At 37.4% G+C, this 24,459-nt stretch overlaps 5 protein-coding genes across 10 annotated transcripts; 3 read left to right on the top strand and 2 right to left on the bottom strand.

Moving 5' to 3' along the window:
• Positions 1-165: 165 nt before the first annotated feature.
• Positions 166-6,104, top strand: Tdc2 (Tyrosine decarboxylase 2). Its single transcript, XM_028310068.1, has 9 exons — positions 166-243; positions 622-692; positions 1,021-1,257; positions 2,443-2,982; positions 3,599-3,788; positions 4,295-4,359; positions 4,613-4,827; positions 5,392-5,472; positions 5,884-6,104. The coding sequence occupies exons 1-9, from the start codon at positions 228-230 to the stop codon at positions 5,993-5,995; spliced, it is 1,527 nt and encodes a 508-aa protein (XP_028165869.1). The 5' UTR covers positions 166-227; the 3' UTR covers positions 5,996-6,104.
• Positions 6,105-6,188: 84 nt separating this feature from the next.
• On the bottom strand, positions 6,189-8,381 carry LOC114356730 (methylosome protein 50). Its single transcript, XM_028310069.1, has 6 exons — positions 8,181-8,381; positions 7,529-7,698; positions 7,146-7,322; positions 6,777-6,942; positions 6,523-6,694; positions 6,189-6,444 (listed from the first exon to the last, which is right to left on the bottom strand). The coding sequence occupies exons 1-6, from the start codon at positions 8,290-8,292 to the stop codon at positions 6,231-6,233; spliced, it is 1,011 nt and encodes a 336-aa protein (XP_028165870.1). The 5' UTR covers positions 8,293-8,381; the 3' UTR covers positions 6,189-6,230.
• Positions 8,382-8,709: 328 nt separating this feature from the next.
• LOC114356724 (NIF3-like protein 1) lies at positions 8,710-12,985 on the top strand. Of its 3 annotated transcripts, none has more exons than XM_028310063.1 (6): positions 8,710-8,949; positions 10,724-10,937; positions 11,030-11,161; positions 11,571-11,747; positions 11,969-12,162; positions 12,602-12,985. In XM_028310063.1, exons 2-6 carry the CDS (start codon positions 10,732-10,734, stop codon positions 12,784-12,786), a joined length of 894 nt encoding a protein of 297 aa, XP_028165864.1. In that variant the 5' UTR covers positions 8,710-8,949; positions 10,724-10,731; the 3' UTR covers positions 12,787-12,985. The 3 variants fall into 3 exon arrangements, with proteins under 3 accessions (XP_028165864.1, XP_028165862.1, XP_028165861.1); XM_028310061.1 differs by lacking the exon at positions 8,710-8,949 and adding an exon at positions 8,969-9,066; XM_028310060.1 differs by lacking the exon at positions 8,710-8,949 and adding an exon at positions 9,003-9,198.
• On the top strand, positions 9,032-10,525 carry Ciao1 (cytosolic iron-sulfur assembly component 1). The gene is made up of 3 exons (XM_028310059.1): positions 9,032-9,560; positions 9,646-9,833; positions 9,912-10,525. The coding sequence occupies exons 1-3, from the start codon at positions 9,290-9,292 to the stop codon at positions 10,458-10,460; spliced, it is 1,008 nt and encodes a 335-aa protein (XP_028165860.1). The 5' UTR covers positions 9,032-9,289; the 3' UTR covers positions 10,461-10,525.
• On the bottom strand, positions 12,875-23,256 carry LOC114356722 (extracellular matrix-binding protein ebh). 4 transcript variants are annotated; one of them, XM_028310056.1, is made up of 6 exons: positions 22,813-23,256; positions 16,482-16,640; positions 15,009-16,350; positions 14,189-14,843; positions 13,251-14,072; positions 12,875-13,166 (listed from the first exon to the last, which is right to left on the bottom strand). In XM_028310056.1, exons 1-6 carry the CDS (start codon positions 22,978-22,980, stop codon positions 13,127-13,129), a joined length of 3,186 nt encoding a protein of 1,061 aa, XP_028165857.1. In that variant the 5' UTR covers positions 22,981-23,256; the 3' UTR covers positions 12,875-13,126. The 4 variants fall into 4 exon arrangements, with proteins under 4 accessions (XP_028165857.1, XP_028165858.1, XP_028165856.1 ...); XM_028310057.1 differs by having other exon boundaries at positions 12,912-13,161; positions 13,255-14,072; XM_028310055.1 differs by having other exon boundaries at positions 12,912-13,166; positions 13,255-14,072.
• Positions 23,257-24,459: the final 1,203 nt, after the last annotated feature.

Consider the following 24,459-nt stretch of genomic DNA (forward strand, 5'->3'; position numbering starts at 1 on the left):
AAAATAATAAAACTCTATATTTTAAAAAGTAAAGCTGTTGGCAATCTCCCAGTATTTTTTTCATAATCAGGGCAATAGAAATACCCAATAACAGAAAAAAAATTAAAGGAAAAAAAAACATGTGTTGACCAGTGTTATCATCTAAAACAATTGCATTGGGCTAAATTACATGGCACGTGTAATATTTACAGGCAGCGGGCCCGGCGTGTACAGAACTGGAGATAATCATGCTGGATTGGATGGGTATGTACATTTCCATTTAAATTTTAATAAGCATCTACACGAAAGGGAATGTTGTGCGTTTATGTAAGTCGCAGGCTGTATTCATTCAGAAAACATAAGTGACTAGGTTTCGCCTGTATCAACTTCGGTGTAATTCAAAAAGTTTACCTTTCTATGTATAATAAATGTAGCTTACTATTTAGTGAAATATTTTTTTAAATAATTTCGGTAGTTTAAGAAATTATTTCCAACAAAATTACAAAACCTCTTGTACTAAATATAAATGTTTATCGAAACAACGTGTTTCTTTTGATATTTTAACTTTACGGTACTCAAACACTGAATAATGCTGGCTATCCGGTCGTTCCCTAACTCATTGCAGTTTTCTAATCTTCTCAGGTAAAGCAATTGGTTTGCCTCCAGCCTTTTTAGCTCTCGAAGAAGGGAGCAAGGGGGGTGGTGTTATAGAGGTGAGGTTCATTTATCGATGAAGCCTAACTATATCATCCAAAATAAGATAATTACAAAATTGTAGAACTTTTCAGCGATTACGTAGTGTTAGTATTCATAGATACCTAATAACACTTTTTGAGCGTGGACTTTACGGCCTATCTAACATAAAGACCTTCGTCGCTTTAAAAGTTATTGGTTTTTAACAAATTATACGATTAGCCTCAAACCAGGAGGTAAAAGCGGCAAAGTCCTCTTTAATTACTTTCACGAAAACTTAATAATGATCTTTGAAAAAGTGCTCATAAACGTCTGAAAATTTGATCCCGATCACTTACCTAAATCCAGGGTTCGGCGAGCGAATGCGTGCTGGTATCTATGCTAGCAGCCCGCGCCAACGGCATCAAGCGACTGAAGCACCAGTTCCCAACAGTGGACGAGGGTCTCCTGCTGTCCAAGCTCATAGCTTACTGCTCCAAGGAGGCGCACTCCTGCGTCGAGAAGGCAGCCATGATCTGCTTCGTCAAATTACGCATCCTGCAGCCAGATGAGAACGGCTCGCTGAGAGGCGAAACGTTGAAACAAGTGAGTGCGTTGGATTTCTTCGCTTTTAGAATGGTTGACTTTTCTTCCTGTACCATTCCCGAAATAACTATTGACTCTGATCTCTATTATCTATTTGACATGGATGTAGGTAAGTAGGTAATATAAAACTGTTAAATCATCCCATTTACAAAGTTCTATTTGTACTAAGACCTCCCCAGGCCTTTCTTTAGCAGTGGACGTCACGTTCTGTGGTCGAATTGATGATGATGATGGTCACCTCTAACACAAAAGCTGTTATTACTTATTAATTCCGTTTCTCTTTTTCCTTGCCATTTTTCCCATTCTAGCTCTAAAAGCGCTGAAAACCTGCCGAATCCATTGTTGTAAAGATTTTTAATTGGAATTGTGCAAAACTGCACAGATAATCGGACGTTTTAATTGAGAGTCATGGCCTACATGGTGCTCTGCCCGCATCTACGCTGCCACAGCTCAAACACAACAGTTTACCCATACACTAACATCGCACCAAACCAATCACAAAAAAAAACACAAAAATTGGAGTTTATATTGTAGAGCCATGTGCTCTTTTTCCTCCCTGATAGCCTTTAGATTCTTTGAAGTTTAATGAATCATGTACAAGATTCATCAACAAATATTTTTTTTTTGTTAGAGAACTCCACCTAATAGTAGTTTAGTGGACTAGCCGTTCAGTTTCAACTGTGGCGCTGTTCCCCGTTTAATGACTCGCCCTTGGATGCCGGAAATACGTGGCGAGCCGGGCGGTAATGGAGCCGCATTGTGTGCCACTTTCTATGCCGCAAATATTGAAATTTCACGATACGACGCTCTTATGAAAGATCGCTCTAATTGAGATCTCTCAGCAACTGAATTGGATGATTTATTTTTATTGGGGTCAAAAATATTTAGCATTTTATTCTCACCCCCAGCTGTTTTATTCATATTAAACACAGCTTTTTCTTATTTTTTCTCTATTGTGATTTTATCATTGCTAAAATACCTACCTACAAAATAAATTAGTAGGTACTCACCTGCTGTTGCAGACGTTGCAGTAGCTCTCAATACGATGTTTAAGTACACTTGTCAGGGATGTATTTATTGGTGCTTCTTCTAGTACCTACTGAGGTATGCCTATATTTGGCTAGATTACTATTACAACATAATTTACTGTTAATACATTGAAATGAAAACTTACCTTGAATACAGGCCATGGAAGAGGACGAGGAAGCTGGTCTGGTGCCGTTCTTCGTGGCCACGACCCTGGGCACCACGTCCTGCTGCTCCTACGACAACCTGCCCGAGATAGGCCCGGTGGTGCGCAAGTTTCCCAGCGTGTGGATGCATGTGGACGCCGCCTATGCTGGCAGCTCTTTCTTATGCCCCGAGCATAAACACAACCTCGCGGGCATCGAGTACGCAGACTCCTTCAACACCAATCCTAATAAACTCATGCTCACAAGCTTCGACTGCTCTCTCCTCTGGGTCACCAACAGATACCTACTCACGTCGGCTCTGGTCGTCGACCCTCTCTACCTTCAACATTGCTATGACCACACGGCAATCGATTACCGGCACTGGGGAGTGCCGCTCAGCCGACGTTTTAGGTCTCTGAAACTCTGGTTCATGCTGAGGAGCTACGGGATCAGTGGCCTGCAGAGATACGTGCGTCGACACTGCGAGCTTGCGAAATATTTTGAAAAGCTGGTCAAGAAGGACGACCGCTTTGAAGTCTGCAACCAAGTAAAGGTAAGTTTGATAAACTTAGCCTTAGTTAAGCACTCGTGTTATAAGTTACTCGGTTACAAATACTCGTTATCACATTTCAATTTAAAACTGTATCATCCAGATTGTAGATACTCAGGCAGTACTTATTATTATTCTGTGCTCAGGCCATCAGTTAAATCTATTTCAGTTCCTAGTGAGATGACCACTTCATAGTTGACCCACTTCTAATCTGAGAGCCACTTACTTTTGACACTGAGATCTGAGATGAGCGAAGGTCGACATATCTAAGATGGACATTTGTTCTGCGTACTTCACACGAATGAATTGTGTTGAGTCTTGGATTAATTCGTCCAAGTGTTGAGTCTAATTCAGAGAGATCATTGTCTATTTTACGTGCCTGATGTTGAAAGTTGACACGGTGCAGGTGTCACAGGTGAGCTGACGGACTTGAAGACTCAACGAACTTGCACGGTGTTACTGTAGGAGTGAAGTTCAGCTATTCATGCGTTTCTAAGCGGCGAGATAAAAAAACACATCTCAGTCTTGACCTTATATTCAGACCTAAGCCTTACAAAGGTACTTGAACATACATCTTCATCCTTTTCTATTACATTACTTAAAGGTCTGTTATTCTCAGCTCGGGCTCGTGTGCTTCCGCCTAGTGGGCGGCTCAGACGAGACCCCGGAGCAGGCAGACGAGATGAACAAGAAGCTGCTGACCAACATCAACGCCTCGGGCAAGATCCACATGGTGCCCGCCAACGTGCGCGAGCGGTTCGTCATCCGCTTCTGTGTGGTGCAGCAGCACGCTACGCGCGAAGATATCGGTAACAATATCTGCTACAGTGGCGTGACTATGCCATCCGAGGCCCGTGGCTAATTCTGTGCATGGGGCCCTTGGCGTATCTATTTTTTTTTTTGAGGGGGCTTCGGGACTATCTTGGGTCTTGGGGCGGCCCCCTCAGGTCGGGGGCCCGTGGCATTTTGCCAGCCCTGCCACCCTATAGTATATTGCTCTGCTATAATCAATAAACCTTATCCCATAAGTCGAACCTTAACTTCGAATTCCTCCTATCTTCTGATTAATTTCGTTGCGGGTCCAATGACAGTTTAACTTTCCCCCGAAATAACCTTGACTTTCACTGAAAGGGTTCATTGGCGGTCAAGCTGAAGATCCTGGCTACATAAGTTGTTGTGACGTGAGTGAAGTGAGTTGAGACAGTGGAAACGAGAGCTTGGAATAATAGTCCCGTACTGTAGCCAAAGTTCAACCTTCTACCACCTGCTACATTTGCCAAGTAGGAATTTATGGATAATTTTGAAATTTTTACAGAAATAGCTTGGGACATCATTAGCGACTTCGCAACTGAGCTTCTTGAAGGCCCCGACAAGGAACGAGTAAGAAATTTTTTTTTGTATAAATCAAGGTGCCTGATGCCCACCATTATTACTTCATACAATTTCTAGAAGCGCTATTGCATGCAGCGCTACTACCTTAACAAATGCAAATGGATGTAGTGCTGCAACTACGCTTCTAACACGAAATCTAGTAGTGGTGCGGCAAGCGCGCCACTGCAGCGCTTCCTTACTCCTCTAATTTGAAGCAGCCTTAATAGTATTACCTAATGATTGTTAATTTTTTTGAATTCAGGACTTGAACGAGATTCGCACGAGGCGCAACCGCGCTGCGCTCGCGCACAAGCGTTCGTTCTTCGTGCGCATGGTCAGCGACCCGAAGATCTACAACCCGGCCATCAACAAGACGCCGCCGCCGGTGGCCACCACGCCTGGCTCGCCGCCGCCTGCCGCCGTGCCTACCACGCCGGACACGCCTTCTGACTTGGAGCCTAAAGAGCCACTGACACCGTAAGTAAAAACTCAACAAAACATAACCAAAAGCCTAGTCCGATGTTTGACGCTCATTCAGTGTGCTTAACATGAGTCTACGTTAGGTGTGCTCGCTAGAGACAACGTAAAAAAATTACATTAAATGTATGACATATTGTGCAGCGCCCCTAGCGGCTACTTTCAAGAAACAAAATCTTCATATATTTTTTTGACGTACTCGCTAGCGAGCACTCCTTACGTAAACTCATGGTAAGCACACTGGACTCAACTACTGTATACAGTCTATACTACTCTACCCAATGGGCGAAGTCACATATAGGCAGAAGACCACTAAAGCCGGCAAATAGCGCAATCCATAAGAATTGATGGTGGCATTGCACCGTACGGAAGTGTAGCGTAAATCACGCCACCTGTGTGGCGTGGCAGAGATGTTTTTGATCATCCTGGCAAAGGACCGTTTGATTGATTGAAATATTATCACAACTACCACGTTGCATGTCACACTCTCATTTATAGAGGAGTCACTACCCGGTCGCATTTTAACAACTGATAAAAAATAAGATTTGTCTGTTTTCTTTTCAGGAAACAATCCTCGTGGATAAGCTGGCCACTTGCGTTCTTCTTCCAGAGCGTTGACAATGATGCTAACGACCTGCCGCTAAGGTAGTAATCCTACAAATCTAAATACTTAATGCATTATTTATTCTTACGACACCCGTAGGAAGAGTAGGGGTTGGTGACAAATGTATTCTACTCTGCCGTCATCACACGGCAGTTTACATAATACTCATAAGTAAGAGGCGACTTACGGACTACACATCAAACGCGCTCTGAAAAAAATCAATCTTTTAAATCTTCAACCCGCCTGCCAAGCGTGGGGATTATGGCAAAACCCTCTACTATAGTGGAGGAGGCTCATAGTCCAGCAGTGGAGTGTAAAGGGCTGTTGATGATGATGATTATTTATTCTGCCCAATGACAATATTAAGGTCCATTTGTCCAAGTAGATATTCTCTAACAGCGAGATATTTTCTATTTAAATGATGTCACTGAAAGTTTGCTTGTTATTTTTAGATTCCGTCACCTGGACACGATGGTGCGCCTCAAGAGTCCGGGCACCAGCCGCCGCGGGTCTTCCCCGTGCCCCTCGCCCGAGCGCCGCGCCCCCTCCCCCTCTACGCATTGACCGACCCACTAGCCCGACGACTATTACCTACCTACCCTCAATGTAACTAATAAACATTTCCTCAGCATCTATGTTATCATTTATATTTCATTTCACACTGTTAAACGTTCAATGTAGCAATATTTACTCAATCATCATGTATCATAGCCCATAATTATCAGGGTACAATTAAGATGAAATAAAACTTTCTAAATAAAGGTGGGAATTGTTTATTTCGATCAGGTATGCATGTAAATTACTCACAATCCCAGGTTATATTGTGCGACTTAATCTCACCGTCCCACCCGACTGTGTGCAGAGTCTTGCTCTCCATCAAATCCCAAGCAGCATCCCTAACGAAATTTGTGTGCATATGTCTGTCATGGTATATTACTTTTTGGGTGGCATTTTCGTTTAATTCACATACTGATACAATTTTGTTGTCACAGCACACTGCCACTTTATGGGCTCTGTAAAGAAAAAAGTTTATCATAAAAAATGTTGATAATATTTACAAAGAAATTATCATACAAAAACTGTTTACATACTCAGTGTGAACCACTAATTTGTGGATAGCAGCAGGGAATTCACATAGTTTTATAGTAGTTTCTGGTTTTCTGGCATCAACTAAATACATGACACCAGCTTCATCACCATAAATAAGACAATTTTCGTCGGTCCATTGCAGACACCGTACACCACAGCTGTTTTTGGCTAGATCTGAAATCAATTTGTATACAAATGAGTCCTAAAGGTATTTAATGAAGATCACAGAATAATAATAGTACTTTAATTTATTTACCTAAAACTGGCTGTGAGACATTTTCATCCCATAGCGTCACACTGTAGTCCAAGGAGCCTGTTGCAAAACATGCACTTGATGAGGGCCGTACCACCACTCCATGTATTGCCAAACTATGTGCTGCTAGGTAATTTCTAATGCAAATCATCTCATTGATATCCCACACCTAGAAAATCAAAAATATAGGTAATGCATTAAAAGTAGAAAAAATTAATAAATTTTTACATTAAACAACTGAATAATATTATACATAAAGTAATTGATTTTATCATTTAATATTTGACAAACAAATAATAACAAAACTTTATTGGACAAATATACCCACAGTCACTATGTCTATATTTATTATGACCTCCATGGCTTATTTACCTTGATATTGCCGTCAGCCCCTGCTGTAACATATTCTTTTTCGGACTGAAGGCAGTCCACGGCTAACACCGAGTCGTCATGCTCAGCCACAGACTTCTCTTCGCTCCATTGTTTCCACGAGTCATTATGGGAGACTGTCCATATGCTTATTGCTCCACTGTCTTCACAAAGAAGGACCTAGTAATACAATGTATGCATAAATACCTATACTGGTTTCCACCTTAGGCAATTCGACTTTATCAATTTAAAATTTGAATTTAGTTAACACTATAATATTTACCAATATGTGCAAAAATATCGAATTAAATTATTTCAATATCATTCATACCAATCATCTAGCCGTCAACTAAGCTTAGATATAAAGACTTATCACAGGAACCTACCTTAGATGGATTACCAACAAAACAACCATCAGCTGTGCCACTTGTCAGACTAATGGCTCTTTTTTCATTTGAATGAGATCTCTGCGCTTCAGTGACAGATTTGTAGAGATTCGCTCCACCATTCCAATAACGTCCAGTTAGTTCAGAGCATCCTATTAGAATACCATCATCTGCAAAAAGTTATTAGACTTTGATATATTGTTTTATCGCTGTAAAACCAGCAAATGAAAAAAAAAGTTTGATCTTATGAATTGATTTGCAGAATATTACTGAAACTGAAAGTGCAAAATTGTAAAGGCATTTAAGGTGAAACTTAGAACAATGTCAACAATTACGAGGAAGCCTGTTAAGGCAAGGATAAGCACAATGGCGGCAATAATTATATAAAAATTAATAGTTAGCTGCTGGGGTTACAACAATAGATAGAGTTCTAACCACAGATATGGATTAGAGGTTCTAACAATGTATTTGGATGTAAAAGAGCAAACCTATAGGAGTTATCAATTAAACTAACTTAATGATGATAAACCTCAAGACCTATCGGCACCTTAGATCCGATACTTTATTTCATATTATGAACTTAGATTAATTATGAACTAATGTGGTGTTCCGACCACAGTTAAGGATTAGAGGTTCCGACCAAACATTTTACCTGGGTGAAGACGAATATAATCCAAATAAGAGATTGAGCATGCGCCGGTGGTATCTGTTCTATAAACTTCCGCATTTAGATGAGGAGGTATTATTTTATTACTATTTTCCATTGTTTTAAAGATAATCACGGAATTTATTTTAAACGAAATTTAAACATAACCTAAAAATGTCCACTGACTGACATTTCAAATCACATTTCAAATTGTTGACATTTTAACTTTTTAAAATTATTTTAAGGTTCTAGATTTTCTGGTTCTAGCAAATTGCTTTTGGCACAAATGACATAGATCATATAATAATTTTAAGAGTAGTGAAAAAGCTAAATTATTAGCTTTTTTATCAAATCTAATTTCTATCATCATCATCGTGATCATCGTCATGAGACTCTCTACTGCATTTTCACGGCCGGCTCTCTTGTGGGCTCTCTTTCCATTTGTAGACTAGCATTGGCCAGACAAGTTCGGGAAGGCATGTCTATCTATCTAGCTAAATCTATGACATCAAGGGCGAATGGAAAATCAAAAATCAGTGTGCCAAGACCAAAACTAAAACTTAAAAAATATAATGTCATTAACTTGACGTTAGTGTAGCCCAACTATCGACACTTTTAGTATCGAAAAAAGTCCAATATTAACACTTTCTTGATCGCTCCGAAAATCAAATCCGTTAATGGAGCGAAGTGTGTATGAAAACCCCGGAGCAAAGGCATTTCAAATTGACAGTGCCAATAGTTTATGGAGGCTGCTGGAAATGCTGGAATACACTCAGTGAGTGAACACATACTCGCATTTTTCATCGATTTAAATAAATCAATTGCTTCAACAGCACAACACTACTTGACAGATAAAACAGGGGATGACGGAAGACACTTGAATATTTTTGAGGTTAGGTTATTTTTCAAGTTTGGTTAATGGTTTTAATCCATTGTTACTTCTATAAAAACTCGATCTTTCTTAATCGCATTTAAAAGAATACTCCGCATTCATACACTTATAAAAATTTGGTGTTTAACTAAGGTAATTTTTTTGTAGTGATTACTAATACAGTTTGGTAAATAAATTGAAAGAATTGACTTTATTTTATATTTTGAACGACTACAAGTAAATTATGGCTAAGCTAGAGCTCATGCAAAGCTTAAATGGCCACAAAGGTATTGTATGGAATGTGTCATGGCACCCTTTAGGTAAAATATTTGCTTCTTGCGGTGAAGATAAAATTATTAAATTATGGAGTAATGAATGTCAAGAATACACCACAAAGACAGTCCTCGTCGATGGTCACCAGCGTACTATCAGAGAAGTGGCTTGGTCACCTTGTGGAAATTTTCTTGCATCTGCCAGTTTTGATGCAACTACTGCAATTTGGGATAAAAAAAGTGGTGTGTATGCTAATGATTAGCAAAAGTATTTGTAAAAGTTGGAAGTTTGGTAAATATCCATTTATTTTTGTCAATATTTTTAAAGGTCAATTTGAGTGCAATGCCACATTAGAAGGCCATGAAAATGAAGTGAAAAGCGTAGCATGGTCACCCTCGGGTCAGCTGCTGGCGACATGTGGTCGGGACAAATCGGTGTGGGTGTGGGAGGTCGCTGGGGAAGATGAATATGAATGTGAATCTGTCCTGAATGCGCACAACCAGGATGTTAAGAAAGTTTGTAATTAATTTCATATTTATAATTCTATCATACCAAATGATAATAAGATTGTGATACATTCATTATGTTTATAGGTGGTATGGCATCCTACATTAGATATCTTGGCCTCGGCTTCTTATGACAATACAGTGAAGATGTACAAAGAAGATCCTGCAGATAATGATTGGACCTGCATCGCAACTCTTATATCACATGAATCAACAGTTTGGAGTTTGGCATTTGACAAGACTGGGGAAAGATTAGCCACTTGTAGTGACGACAGAACTGTGAAGATATGGAAGGAATATAAACCAGACAATCAAGAAGGTGTCATGGTGGTTGACAGAGACTCTGTCTGGAAGTGTGTTTGTACTTTGTCAGGATTCCACACGAGATGCATATATGACATAGCATGGTGCCACAAGACTGGCTTGCTGGCAACAGCATGTGGCGATGACATTATAAGGATCTTTAAAGAAGCAGAAGACTCCGACCCCAATGCACCCACATTTGAATTGATATGCACTAAATTAGATGCCCATTCTCAAGATGTCAATTGTGTAAAATGGAATCCTACAGGAAATCAAGAGCTCTTGTCCTGCAGCGATAATGGAGAAATTAAATTATGGAAATTCACTGAGTAGCTATAAGAAATAGCTAGCTAGTTCATTAATATATTGTTAACATTAAAAGCAAAAGTGGTGGCTATGGCTGTATAGGAGTTCATGTTTACATTTTATTTTATTTATCAATAATAAACTTATTTTAATGAATGATTGATTTGTTTTTTTTTGCTATAGTATAATAATATTATGTTTTTTAAATAATTTAATAGTGATGGATGAGTTGTTATTACATAATTTAATATTTCCTGGAATACTTTATATTATTATGTAATTTTTTTCAGTGTAACTAATGCTATTTAAACTTGGGAGGTTTGCAAACTTGTGTAAACCAGCTGTAAGGTATTATTGTTCAGTCAAAGTATCAAAAATGTCGGCTGAAATAAGTGCTGGTGTTCCTTTGAATAAAGTGGTGACTGCACTGGAAGAATTTGCCCCCAAGCAGCTAGCAGAAGGATGGGATAATACTGGTTTACTTGTTGAGCCATACACAGCAAAGTATGATTTATTGAATTTTCATACAAAATACTTTAAATTTTTAAAGTAATTGTAGATATGCAGTAGATTAATGTGAACTTTAATTATTTCAGGAATATAACAAAAATCATGCTCACAAATGATTTGACAGAGGATGTAGCCATAGAGGCTGATGCAAATGGATGTGAAATGATTGTATCTTATCACCCGCCCATATTTGCGCCTATGAAATCGGTCGTCCAAAGGTAATCTTTTTTGTATTGCTAAAATATGTAATTAATTGTATACTTACTCGCATTTTTTCGCACGTACGAAATCAAACAGGATGTCTAGCTTCTTCCCCTTACCTTACCGTTTCTCTTTTTATTTACGGGACACCCTGTATTATGGAACTAATTTCTGTTGATTAAAGAGTTTCTAAATGGCACTAATTTCTGTTGAATAAGGAGAGTTTCTGATAATGAGCCAAACTATTGTATCTACTACATACTTTGAATAGTGAAGAGATCGAAACCAATACAGATTCATCATTATACATTCAGCTGAAAAAATATAACATCACGGCACGGCGTCCTTACTATCCCGACGATACACAATACACAAGACCTCTACATAAAACTGGAGTTAAATTTATACTTGGAATACACTTTTCAGGTCCTGGAAGGAGCGAGTGGTATCACTTTTGTTAGAAAAACGAATTTCCCTTTACTCACCTCATACTAGCTGGGATTGCGTTAGGGGCGGCGTGAACGATTGGTTGGCATCTGCATTCGTCTTCCAAGAGTCGGTTCCTATTACACCAGGGGCTGACCCTAATACAGGAGCTGGAAGGTATTGTATATGTTCTACTATTTAAGTGCCTTTTCGCACCGGTCGTGACAAGTCATGTTAATGTGAAAATTATAACGGCGCGCGCGCACGGATGTTTTTTGTTACCGTGACAGTATTTCTCTCTTCGATAATACTGTACCACGACAAAAAATGTCACCCGTGTGGGCGCTCCCTAAGAAGAATGGAAATAATTTATTTATTTGAAAACTTGTTCATTACAGACTTTTGAAGCTTAGCAGTGGGATTTCCTTACAACAAGCAGTATCCAGTGTGAAACAACTCACTGGTCTCCAACATGTACGCGTAGCTGTTGCTAAAGGCAAAACCATGGAAGATACCATATCGAAGATTGGACTATGCGCTGGCTCTGGCGGCTCGGTGCTCAAAGGCGTCAGTGCTGATCTTTATTTAACAGGTAATATCTAGTTATGTAATCCGCGTTATCAAAATAATACAGTTGCAATCTTCGATCAAAAATATCAACTAGATATTGCATCAGCGCAAAAATTGCGTCTCGGGAAATAAGAACACACTTGAGAAGTGAATTCTTATTTAATTAATTAACGCCAACTCACAGTTACCGGGGTGTAGATGGGAATTTTAAAGATTAATTACAGTAAATTGCTTCTCAAGTGCGCTCTTATTCCCTGAGACGTATTTTTTTGTGCTGACCCGATAATCTAGTTGGCATTGTTGATCGAAGGTTGCAATACACTTTCTAGCATATTATATTTCGTCAATTCCAAACCCATTTGATCTTCCTGAAATAATTGAACACTAGAAAAAAAATTAGGACATATTCACGTCGCCCTTGTCAAACTTCATGTTAGATGAACGTGCATAATTTGTTAAAGGTGAAATGCTCCATCATGACGTCCTGGATGCTGCTCAAAAGGGAATTTCAGTTATTTTAACAAACCATTCCGATTCAGAGAGAGGATTTCTACGGGTATATTCATCATATCTTGAGAAAAGACTTGAAAATCAAGTTCAAGTGTTTGTAAGCAAGCTTGATAAGGATCCCTTAACAACTGTTTAAATATGTAATTTATTATGTTTAAGTAATAAAATACTTGAAGTAGTTTGTAAATATTTTATTGGTTCTTAGTATTGATACCTTAATCTTACCACAAAGTATTGTTATACATTTTGTTAGGCTCATATTAAATTAATGATTTAAATATTGACATGGTGAGATCATGGTTATTTTGTTCTGATAAAACATGCACACATTCACAGATAGCAATCAACTCACATTCATTAGTGCTATAGGACTACACTTTCTATCCCGATCCAGTAAGACTAGACAATCGCTTTTACCTATCTACAAAAGTTGGCAAGATCTTTGTACGTGAACTTTTGTATTCCATTTCTTCTCTTCATTTCTTCCGTTTAGTATCCGATGTGCGGGAAACTGTACTGAAATATGTCCATTTTTAATATGTCATCTACATACACACATTTGGTTATTATGTTCATATTACGAGCATGCATGCGACTTACTTACGCAGAGCAGATTTTTCTGTATTTTTAGTGTTGTAATCTTTTATGTGTTCCTTATTTCTTTCTTTCGATTGATGTTTTTTTCTTTGGGTGCTGTGACCTGATCTAACTTTGCATACGGAAGAAACAGTGCCATTCTTGTCGTCATATTTAATAACATATTCACTTCTTCTAGACGATCTTCGTCCATTTGTATTGTTGTTCACTCTATCGGCGCCGTCTTTCTCCATCTTAGACTGCTTGGAGGTGATACGATGATTCAAAGAGTTTGCTTCGACATCTTTGTTAGAGCGTGGTATTTCGATTGCCTTTACATTTTTATCTTTAATTGTGTGACCGTTGGATTTTTTAAGTACATCCTCTTTTTTAGCAGATCTGGGTTTATGAATTTCTTGGCGGTTTTCATTATTATGTGATGAAATATCGACTTTGTTATTTAATTTTTGACGAGATTTATATTGATCCTTTGCGCTGCCTGAATTACTGATACTTTTATCTAAACTGTTTCTAGTTCGACTTGCGCCTTTGTCTATAGTGTTAGATTTTTCAGGTGTAGACAACTTTTCTGTTCGTTTAACACGATGATTTACCTTGTTTGTTATTTGTTTCTTGTCTATAGAACTTAATTCTGATTCTGATTTCTTTTTTTCGTCTACTTGCTTGGAACTTTTGATTCCAAGCGACACTGGTTTTGCTCGTTGTGTATTGTAATCATTCATTTCATTTTCTCTTATTTCCACATTCGCATATAGGGGAATGTCTTCTGCCGTATCATTACGATTTTTGTCGTTGCTGACTTTTGTTCCCGAATGAACTTCATTCCTAGAATAAAATAGCAATGATTAACAATACGCTATTTACTTGTACGAGTATTATGTTGTTAGTAAAATGAAAATATTGTTAGATTTTAGTTTTTGTAGTAGTCAAAAAATATATACCTTTGTTTTGTGTTTTCTTTTCTGATATTGTTTACTCGTGTTTCGTATCTTTTTATCGTATCACCGACATAATTGTTATGATTCTTTGCTGGTGCAGAAAGACTGCGACTGGTCGACGTCTGTATATCGTCTTGCTTTCTACTTCTGGAGCGTCGCGTTTCTTGCACAGCCTTGTTGGAATCATAGACCTGTTCAATTATAGGCTTTAGAATCACACCTTGCTCTTCAGGTTTTATATATTTTGCGCGCGACCTTGGAATGGGCACAGGAGCAAAATTAGTTTTCAGCGGTATATTTTGATAATCATGGGAATCGGTAGATTCAGCGTCACTGTTTTGAGCGCTGTTGGAATATTTTTTTATTAGTCTTACAGATTCGAAAGTATTGAAAGTATTTTCTGATAAATCAGTCCATGGCAAAGCTGATTTGCTTTCAGTACGATTGATCTTTTTGTTTGTGCTACAATCATTTTGTTTGATACCAAAATACGTGAGTTCACTTTCACGTAGTTGTCTCGTCTTAGGTGTAGGTACTGGAGACATCTGCAAGACTTGCAATTTGCCTTTGATAGCTGCGGTATTTGATTTTGAATCTGTATGTTTTTCGTTGATTGTGTTAGATCTTTCAACTTTTGAGCTCAATTCTTTTGGAGGACCTGAAAAAGACAATAATAAAATATAATATATTCATTGTAAATATTTGTAAGACATTCGTTATTATCGTAATTAGACATTGTGGCTGCCCTTTAAAATTATTGTGGTAAGGTATACTTAGCAAAACTTTTAAGAACCTTATCTGTATCAAGAAAATATTTACGTACCTTTATTTATTGTCCTAAGTGAATTTGTAAAGCTCTTTTCCCTTGTTGTCTCAGTTACATAATTATTTATGGATTGTTTGTTACTATAAATCCTGTTCGCTTCCAATTCTTTGTTAATTAGCGATACTCCAACAGATACCGGGCTGTCAAGAGACTGAATAGTGTCTTGATTATTCCCAAATGCCATGTTCTCTCCTAAAAGATATGGTTTGGGCTTTGGAATTTTATTCTTGAGAATACTTTTTGTAGCTGCCGTATTCTCATCAAATTCTGCAGGTTCACCGAAGTCTCTTAACCTAAAGTCATCAATAGTGTGCGTCACAGGAAAGTCACTCTTCTCGCCAAATAAAGTTATCGGTTTTTCAAATTTATCCCTAATCGGTACAAAAGCACTCCTTCTTTTACGAAAATCGTTAGTGGGTGGTGGTTTTTCATCAGTTGCTATTATATTGACTCTTCCCGATTCTGCTGCAAAGTGCAATTCAGTTTTACAAAACTCCACTTTTTTAACCTTGCGATCACCGTCTTCATTCGATTTTTTATTATCATCATCGTCTTCATCTCCTTCTATGGTCATAGGAACAGTTATTGTGAGTTTCCCCGTTGATTGTAATGCTATGTTATTTTCCTGTGGGTCCTCAATGACGATATCATGTTCTTTATATGTTTTCATTTTGGAACTTTTATAAGATGAATGTTTGTTTTTGATATGTAAATTCTCAATTGAATCTCGAATATTGTACTGATTTTCCCTTCTCATAAAATCTGTTTTATGTGTGTCTTCAGTGTAATCATTTACGATTTCAGATGATTTACAAATACCGCTGTCTGTCGATGATTCCATTGCTAGTGTATCGTTGCTTTGTAAGATAATTTCGTTCAAGGGAGATGTGTCTTCGAAACTGTAACTTTTTCGCCTGTTATTCCAATCGCTACTGCTGTTTAAAAGGGATTTGTATTTTAGGGTGCTTAACGTGACTGGGGCATCTAGAAGAGGAGATGTTCTTGCGCTGTCCCTTTTAAAAGAGTGTACATCGCTATTTTCTGAATCATAAGAGTATTTTCTGTACAACCCTGAACGGCTAAACCTTGAATCCAAGTCTATGATGCTGGCGTTGTCTGTGGATGATGATTCTTCGCTCGGCATTCGTATAGAACTTCTTCCAGTTGTACCCCTCCACTTAGAAGGTTCCGATATATCCATATCGTCCGGCTCTGTCACTTTGTAATTTTCTGTTTCAATATTCGACTCTGGTGATGATTCTAATGGTGTCGAAGATATTTCTAACGGTTTTGTGGGGAAGCTTGGCGACTCTAAAATGTTGAATCCAGATGATATGACCTGAAACAAAAAAATATGATTTGAAATTGCATTACTTATGTGTTAAGTATGTTCTTAACGTGTAAGAAGTAAGCAGAGTAGCTAGGCAGAGGTGTGGTCTTCCCAATCTCTGAATGTTGTTCTATACTGACCCTCCTTGAAGAGTGGAGCATGTACGAGGAGGCAGGGACGCCGGGCCCCGAGGTGGAGTGGTAGGCGGCGCGCATGACGCGCACGCGCGCGCCCGGCCCGCTGGCATTCAGCACCTCCATCGCCCGCGCCACTCGCCGCGTCACGCCACCCTCCGTCACCTGCAAACGTCAGACGTGCAACGTTGTTTATTTATTACCGTAAAAAGCAAGTCTATGTCTACAACAGAGACAAAAAAACACACCTATCGCACACGAATTCCTTTACAATTTGACAAATCCATAACCAAATTGGAATTGTATTCCTTCATGAATTAAGGAGCTCATACGTAAGTATAAGTACCCTACTGAAAACTCTGCGGTATAAAGAAGTAACTTTTGTTTTTTGAAAGAAATTGCTGGTTACATAATGACTATAATCTCAATAACGTTGCCGTCTAAAGAAAATGCTGCATAAACCTACCACTTTTCAACTATGAAAATTACCTGCTGCTATCTAGAGGAAAATTTACTACGTACCTAGTTACGTACGTACGTGGTGTGTTTTCCTATGTTGTATAATTTTCCCCTCGACCAGTGAAATAATGTCCCTTATTATCTACGATGCGTGTAGTGAGTTAATGCATGGTGCAGCTCATGGGTATACCATGTAAGAGTAGGCATGATATGCCATAGCCTGGTAATTATGGAGTGCGTAGCTTACAGCTTAGCTACTGAGTCATCCAGTAGCATTTATGTTCTACAATTTTATTAAACATGACTAGAATAATAAGTCGTTATTATCTGGGTAACTGTGTTACATAGAAAATGGGTACTTTTGTTTGACAATCACTCGGTATTTATTTAAAAAGTAAATAGTTGAAAAGCGTTTAAATTATGAATGAACCTTAACATGACTTTAGCAACACTACTTTCAAGTAAATAGTACATGAATTATTCATGAGGCTGAGCTTTGATGGCTTCAACTGTTATTATAACTGTCTAGCAAGTGCTTGGGTAAGTATTCGACGGAGCAACGTGCCGTAGAAGGCAGAGCACTTGCGCTCTCCTTGCTCATAGAGATCCGGTTAGTAGCGCTGCAGGATTTCAGGAATTGACTTATACTTAACTGAATTCCACAATTCTAGAAAGAGGTGGTGTTAAGATTTTATAAAATAACTCGGCACAATATAAGCGGTCTTCTCGCTAAAAGCGATCTCCTTCGGTCGTGTTAGCTAATTAAATGCTTTCATTTTCTTTACTAAGATAAATAGGCAAAATAGTGTTTAGAAAAACAGTTTTACATAAACTAGACGAGGCTCGGTGATTAAGCCTTCGGTACGAGAAGATTCAAGTCCGATTCATGTGACCCGGGTCCGTGTGTAAACCCAGTTTCTCTGGAGAGGATCCAAGCCCCGGGTCCAGTGTTTATTTATGATAAAATTAAAATAATGCTCCTACTTGGTGTTTATTTACAAAAGCTTCATTATGCTCAGGGCCCCAGGTACAAGTCTGGCGACCTTCGAGCGAGCGAGCAAGTATTTATTGTTAATAGTGACGTGATCGCCGGTGCGGGGGCGAACGAAATTGCGGTTGTCTCGATTGCGATCTTTCCAAATGAACTACTTACTCACTTTTGTTGAACTCGGTGGGTGTCATATTCAATATTTACTATTCGCCTACAAATAATTTGTCCTAGGCAATAAGGTGTAGGTATTTCCATAAGTAGTTTTCCATTATTGTAATTCAAGGAGCTGTTGCTCAAGTTTGAGTTTTTTTGGTTAAATTATTTGTTAAAATAATAACAACCTGCAATAAAACTTAACCAAGCTACGCAGAATAATTCTAATTTCTTATAAAAAGAAATTATGAATAAAAAATGAAGGCTTTCAATACCTACTATTTTCATGCTCCGTCAATTTTAAATTACCTTTTTACATCACGATTTTTATTTACCTACTCTAATTGAGATATTTACTTATAAGATAAAATTGACAATAGTTGTTGATCAAGGTGATTTATTTTCAGTGGATAAAGTGACGTCATTCGTATGATCGAATGCCGACCACGACTAAATGTAAGGTCGCTGCCGCAACCCACTGACTTGCTTTTGAAACTTAAAAGCCTGCGATCTTCGAAAGATGACAAAGAGTTTCTTAGAATTGCAGTTAATGATGTCATGAAACTACTTTTACTCTTTGGATCTTTGGAAGTGAACAATCGAGTGAAATACTCCGTATATTTTAGCGTACTAAGATCATCGATTCATTCGTCCAAATAACGGTTATTATGTTACATATTAGTGCTTATTAGGTATTTCCATTGGAAGTGGTCAGACGGTTTGATGATGCGAATGTGGACGGCATCGTGACGCGATGCTTAGCGCGGTCGTCGACTCTCGCCTCTCCGGTCTTAAATCGAGATTCAAGACGCACACATCTCAAGACGTCTAGGGAAATATCAACATGAGTCAACAAAGTAGGAAGAATTTATACAAATGGGCTACATTGTTGATTCAGTATTGATTTCCTTAGAGGCCTTACTTACTTAATTACTTATTTAATACGTACAGAGCCTGCCTAGAGCCTAGAATGCTGCTCTCCGTTGCGTTAATCATCTAGCTCTGGGAGGGAAGATTGGACTTTGTAAATCCGTTATGAGTTATGCTTATTAGAAAATTAAGAGAATTACATTGATTCGTCGGAATCGGAAGGCGTGAATCAGTGTGGTAATATAAATTAGCTTAATGTATGCGTAAGTTTTAGTCACCCACGAGAGAAACCCAACGGCAACTTGTTATAATTTGAATTTACTTATATTTAGGTATGGTATTGACGTCACTAGATAGTTATACCACGTTATACATATTATCCATATTCATACAGATACAATTTATCATTTATTGTATTTATCATTAATTTGACCAATATAATCCCAATAGTAGGTCTATGTATTAATTGTAATTAATGCGTAGCACGCTGTATAGGCAGTGGTTAACAATGGACAAAAAATAAGTACGTATGTATGGGACAAATTACAAATTAAGTAGGTACTTATTACAAGTGGATGTTAGCGTCTTGTTTGCGTTAAGTTCAAAAACCTGAATCATAAAGATTGTATTCTGTTCTGATTTGCTAGGTTGGTACATAACATAACATACTTTTGCCTTAAAATCTATCCATCCTCATATGATACTAAATATCACTTATCGAGCTAAGTCTAGGTTCACCTACATTTAAAATGAAAAAGACAATCTCTATATTTCTCTCAGAAAGCTTAAAGTTTGTAACTTTCTACCCTCTGACTACTATCTAATACCTATGTTAAATGGTTAAAGCCTACAGAACAATAACTTTAACAAATAATTGTAAAACAATACAGAGGGATTCTATGGCAGTTAAACCGTGAAACCCGAAATCTTATTTGAAAAACAGAAAAAAGAAAACCTGAAACATAATTAACGTCTAACCATTGCACCATGAAATGAATGGTTGCGAAACGTCTACGAATTATGGGGGGTTAATGAACCTGCTTGTGCGCATTTTTATTACTCACTCATTTTGATCTCTTAATTTCTTGTGGCGCAAAGCCTCAAAGGGTGCCATTGACATCAATCATGTGAATGACATAAAATTAAATACTTCCTATTCTTCCTTATGTACTGAGCAAGTAATCACTTCTTTTTTAGCATGGCATTGTGCAATAATGTGGGCAAAAAGCTACCTAAGTATCTGCCTTCTTAAGTACATTCGATTATGAAATTAGATGAAACGTAACACAGGATCTTTTCACACTTATTTTATTAGTTTGGATTAGGTTAGACAATTTTAACTTACTTTTGCATTTTGTACTATCTATTTATCGCCTCGCTATATAAGATAACTACTTAATCAGGCGAACCCATTGATTGCTATCTACCAAACACAAAGTTGTGTAGGTAGGTAGGTACATTATCTATTTGCAGACCTTTGTAAATCATGACCATAACCTAATTCTGTAAACTAGTGCATTAGAAAAATATTTATGAGCAAGCGGTTAATATCAGAATTTAGAATGTTTGGAAAATAATTTTAGTTGGCAGTAAATGCCCGCGTCTTTTTCAGTATCTTGATTTTCTATTCTATTAGATATTAATAAACATGAATGTGATAGTGATAGGCATTCTGCTCTTGTTAGCATATTAGCATTAAATAGGCTAGTCAGTGTGATGATAAACACCGGTAACACAAAAAATAACATAATTAAACGCATACGCAGCCTCGTCGCGGCCTTTGCGCAGGATTTCCGGCAGCGTGTGCATGCGCACGAAACTGAACATCGGCTCCTCCTGCCATGGATCGTTAACCATTTTAGCGACAACCAAGCTTGGTCCTTGAATATGAAACATAATGATGATACTTCCAAATCTTGATCAGATTAAGCCACCATTAGCAGTCACGCCATGTCAACAAAACAATGATGAAATCAGTGGCTCTACTTTGTAAAACGATACCGATTTTCGGCTGCAACCTCTGTTTTAGGCTCAATTAATTTGATCTTAGGATTCTTAGGGATACGTGTTGGTGCTTAAACAGATTTGTATAGTCCATTGATTTGATTCTATTCAAGCTCTCTCCCTTGCTCAAATATCAATGCAAGCATTTGAATTTTTGAGACACAAAATGCCTGACAGAAAAAATTTTACCCACTTGGTTAATCTAAAAAAGATTAGGTAATCTACTCTGTTTAGGTACGTTTACAAAGATAATGAATAGGAAACAATTGTTTTCTGTAGGTTCCTACGTCGCGCACTTTCACCGTTCGACAAATGAATCGAGATTGCTATTGTCTACAGCTTCCTATAGCACTTCCAATTGTTACATCTCACGCAATCCCTCACTTTAGGCATAGTTACATCCTTATACACAACATATCAATATGAAATCTTCTAAGAAAATTCAATCTTAACAACTTTCACCTAGGGATCAATATCGAATTAAAGGATTTTTTATGTTTTGCCTCTATTTTATGTATAGGAAGAAATTAGAAAAGGACTAAGTAGGTAGTTTCCTATTTATTGTATGTGCATGTTTACCCTACTTAGATAAGTAGGTATCTACAAGGTTATGAAAATTTGTTTACATAAGGATAAAACTATTATTATCGATATTTTTAAATTAACATAGTATATTAGGGTTAATAAGTAAGTAAAGCCAAGCCAACATAAACTAAAAAAATACTTATTACATAAAATAATATATCGACATCGAATAAAAGACATCAACGCGTTAGAGTTATATTTTATTTTATATTTCAGAGGAAAATTAAAATGTAAGTAGGCATATGAGATGCGTATATTTAAGTTTTACTTGCCGTTTTATTAGTTAAAATAACAAAGAGTGAAACAAAAATAACATAACGTAACAGTAAACTTATTTACGGGCAGTTTCTTGGGAGAAAGATTATAATTAAATTTTTATAAACTTCTATGATAGGTTTAGGTATTTATTACAGCTAGCTCTTTTTGTAGCGACAAAGCAAAATCTCTCTGAGAAACATAAAAGTTTGTTTACTCATTTTGAATCAGTGGGAAAATTGTAAGACGCAACCACAACTATTTGGGTGAAATCGCACACGCATAAACTAAGCACTTATGCATGGAATACGAAATGCGCAAAATTGTTAGATGTCCAATAGGTATTATTGATTAGTAGGATATTATAATATGTTAAACAAAAGCTAGGTAATGTAAAAAAAATATAAGTACCTACTTTATTAATTATCGTACTGTAAGTATAGGTACAATCAACCTATGTAGTTACTTACTAAAATTACTGCGAGGTTACCCAACTACTTACAACTACGTTTTTGCAAGTTGAGGAACATTGTGAATGACCTAACGTTTGGCTTAACGTCAGTAACTAATAATTCTCGCGAAACCTAAAAGAGCAAAGAAAAAATAAGTTTGACAGACTGGTTTGTCCGGGCTTTTCATTCTCGACATTGAACTTTACCACAATGTTCCCCAAGTTCCATTCTTGTAATACTTTAAAATGTTAAAATAAAGCTCAGATAGCCGCGTAGCTTTACAGCCGTATAAGGAAACGACTACTATACTTTTTTGGTAATGACTACTAAGTGCTTTATTACTGCTATGCATAAAGCAGTTTTTTTCTCCATAGACTGCTTAAATTATGTGGTGCCCCCACCACAATCAATGAAACGAACGATATTTACACCTATAACAAAACACCCACATAAAATATTGTAGAAAGCTTCAAGTGAAAACACGTTACGCGTACAAAATTAGTTCTAGGTCTTACGTCGAAGTGTCTTTTTGAACTTAGCAAGCTCAGGGGTAGGTCGGTGGCCTCACCTTTCCATATTCGGCAGCGCCTGCCCACTCCCGCCGCCATTGACCCGCGACTTCCATCTCGGCGTCTCGTTCGCTGCAGCTACAATCGGGAGCTCTAGGCTCTTTCGTTATCACGCGCGGCCCGACTCGTGCGTTCGCCGCGCCGTCACAAAGCTTACTGCTCTCCATTCTGTAGCCGACTGCGCGAGCGACTCGCAGAACCAACTAAACAAATTTGAATATCGTTATTGCCTTCCGTTGGCAAAAAACCGTACCTACTCGATGTCAACGCCCACCACCGGTACTGAGATACCAGCCACCCAGACCTGCGAACGCGGCCCACACTCCGCGTGACTGTTGCATCGAGTAACTCACCAAATGGTGTGCATTTTGACCTAGTATGCTAAAATAAAAACTTTATAGAACTTTCAGGTGTAAAAATATTTAATAGAAATTGTTAAAACTGTTAAGTAGAGCCAAGCCAACCAAACATGGTATAAAAGTAACATTTTTAAAACAAGTGAATGGTAAAAGTAAGTTTCATTTCAGTACTCTTTGTGTAATTACATACATAAGAATCTGATACCTCTACTTATTGATTTAGATTGAGGTTTTCTCTACCAGATTTATAAAATGTATTGATTATACAGGGTGGAATTTTGTAATGCCACCTGGAGGGAAAGTACTTTTAATACTGTAGATAGAACATTTTACTCGAAGAAAACATTCCTTTATTTTTAAAAAGAAATAAAACTGCATTCAAAGATTTCTAATAAATTGCTTGGTACGCCCGGGAATCGAACCAACTAAAATCTGTTAAAAATTACACCCTGTATTTTTATTGCATAGATCGTTGGGGTTAAGTATAAGGATGAAATCTCTCTAACAAACTTGATAAATCAAATGAAAGGAAAACCATAAAATCTTAATTTATTTTAATTATTTACAGAAAATTGTATGGTATGGTGTATGTAGTGGTGGATTTTCAAAAATTTTCGAGAAATCTTTGAATGCAGTTCTGTTTCTTTTCAAAAATAAAGGAATGTTTCCTTTGAGTAAAATGTTCTATCTACAGTATTAAGAGTACTTTCCCTCCAGGTGCCATTACAAAATTCCACCCTGTATATGTTTGCAAAATGTTTGTAAACTCTAGAATATAAGAGTGATAAATTGTAAGGGTCTCTCTTTGATCAAGTGTTTGTTATTCCAAGTTGATCAGTGGAGGGGGAATTTGGAGTTTCCTTTAACTTTTACTTTGTAATATTTTTCCATACTAAGCACTTATGTAGTTTTGTACAGTTGTAGTTGTAACTGGTTAATAGATTTAAACTTGATTTGCAGCTATGTTTAAGTATATTTATTATGTTAGAAGTGGTAATCTATGTAGGTAATGTAACTTTACCTACATACCATAAATAATAAAAAATACTTAAAAACTAAGGAACTTTTATGAAATGGATGAGATGTAGGAAGACAATCAACCATAATGCATCTGTTGAAAGTAATAATAAAGGAAAACTTACAATATGTCATAGTTTAATTAAAAATTATACATCATTTACAAATATAATCATGATTGAAAGATGGGCAAGCAAGATTACAGAAGCTCAATAATATTTCATAATAACATAATAACTTAAGTACAATAATATTACATTTATTTTCCCA

This window comes from Ostrinia furnacalis, unplaced genomic scaffold (assembly GCF_004193835.3).
Source record: "Ostrinia furnacalis isolate ACB-3 unplaced genomic scaffold, ASM419383v2 OfSCF2877, whole genome shotgun sequence".
NCBI classification, from domain to species: domain Eukaryota; kingdom Metazoa; phylum Arthropoda; class Insecta; order Lepidoptera; family Crambidae; genus Ostrinia; species Ostrinia furnacalis.

Excerpts from the sequence above, each read along its gene's own strand:
- Tdc2 (XM_028310068.1), top strand. Across the intron at positions 2,983-3,598 it reads AAGTCTGCAACCAAGTAAAG|CTCGGGCTCGTGTGCTTCCG; the intron begins GTAAGTTTGATA and ends TGTTATTCTCAG. Across the intron at positions 4,828-5,391 it reads CCTAAAGAGCCACTGACACC|GAAACAATCCTCGTGGATAA; the intron begins GTAAGTAAAAAC and ends TTTTCTTTTCAG.
- LOC114356730 (XM_028310069.1), bottom strand. The coding sequence starts at position 8,292 with ATGGAAAATAGTAATAAAATAATACCTCCTCATCTAAATGCGGAAGTT. Across the intron at positions 7,699-8,180 it reads TTATATTCGTCTTCACCCAG|ATGATGGTATTCTAATAGGA; the intron begins GTAAAATGTTTG and ends AACTTTTTGCAG. Across the intron at positions 7,323-7,528 it reads TTGTTGGTAATCCATCTAAG|GTCCTTCTTTGTGAAGACAG; the intron begins GTAGGTTCCTGT and ends TTGTATTACTAG.
- Ciao1 (XM_028310059.1), top strand. The coding sequence starts at position 9,290 with ATGGCTAAGCTAGAGCTCATGCAAAGCTTAAATGGCCACAAAGGTATT. Across the intron at positions 9,561-9,645 it reads AATTTGGGATAAAAAAAGTG|GTCAATTTGAGTGCAATGCC; the intron begins GTGTGTATGCTA and ends ATATTTTTAAAG. Across the intron at positions 9,834-9,911 it reads ACAACCAGGATGTTAAGAAA|GTGGTATGGCATCCTACATT; the intron begins GTTTGTAATTAA and ends TTATGTTTATAG.
- LOC114356724 (XM_028310063.1), top strand. The coding sequence starts at position 10,732 with ATGCTATTTAAACTTGGGAGGTTTGCAAACTTGTGTAAACCAGCTGTA. Across the intron at positions 10,938-11,029 it reads GTTGAGCCATACACAGCAAA|GAATATAACAAAAATCATGC; the intron begins GTATGATTTATT and ends TAATTATTTCAG. Across the intron at positions 11,162-11,570 it reads ATGAAATCGGTCGTCCAAAG|GTCCTGGAAGGAGCGAGTGG; the intron begins GTAATCTTTTTT and ends TACACTTTTCAG.
- LOC114356722 (XM_028310055.1), bottom strand. The coding sequence starts at position 22,980 with ATGGAGAGCAGTAAGCTTTGTGACGGCGCGGCGAACGCACGAGTCGGG. Across the intron at positions 14,073-14,188 it reads AAAGAAAACACAAAACAAAG|GAATGAAGTTCATTCGGGAA; the intron begins GTATATATTTTT and ends ATTTTATTCTAG. Across the intron at positions 13,167-13,254 it reads TACAGAAAAATCTGCTCTGC|TACAGTTTCCCGCACATCGG; the intron begins GTAAGTAAGTCG and ends GACATATTTCAG.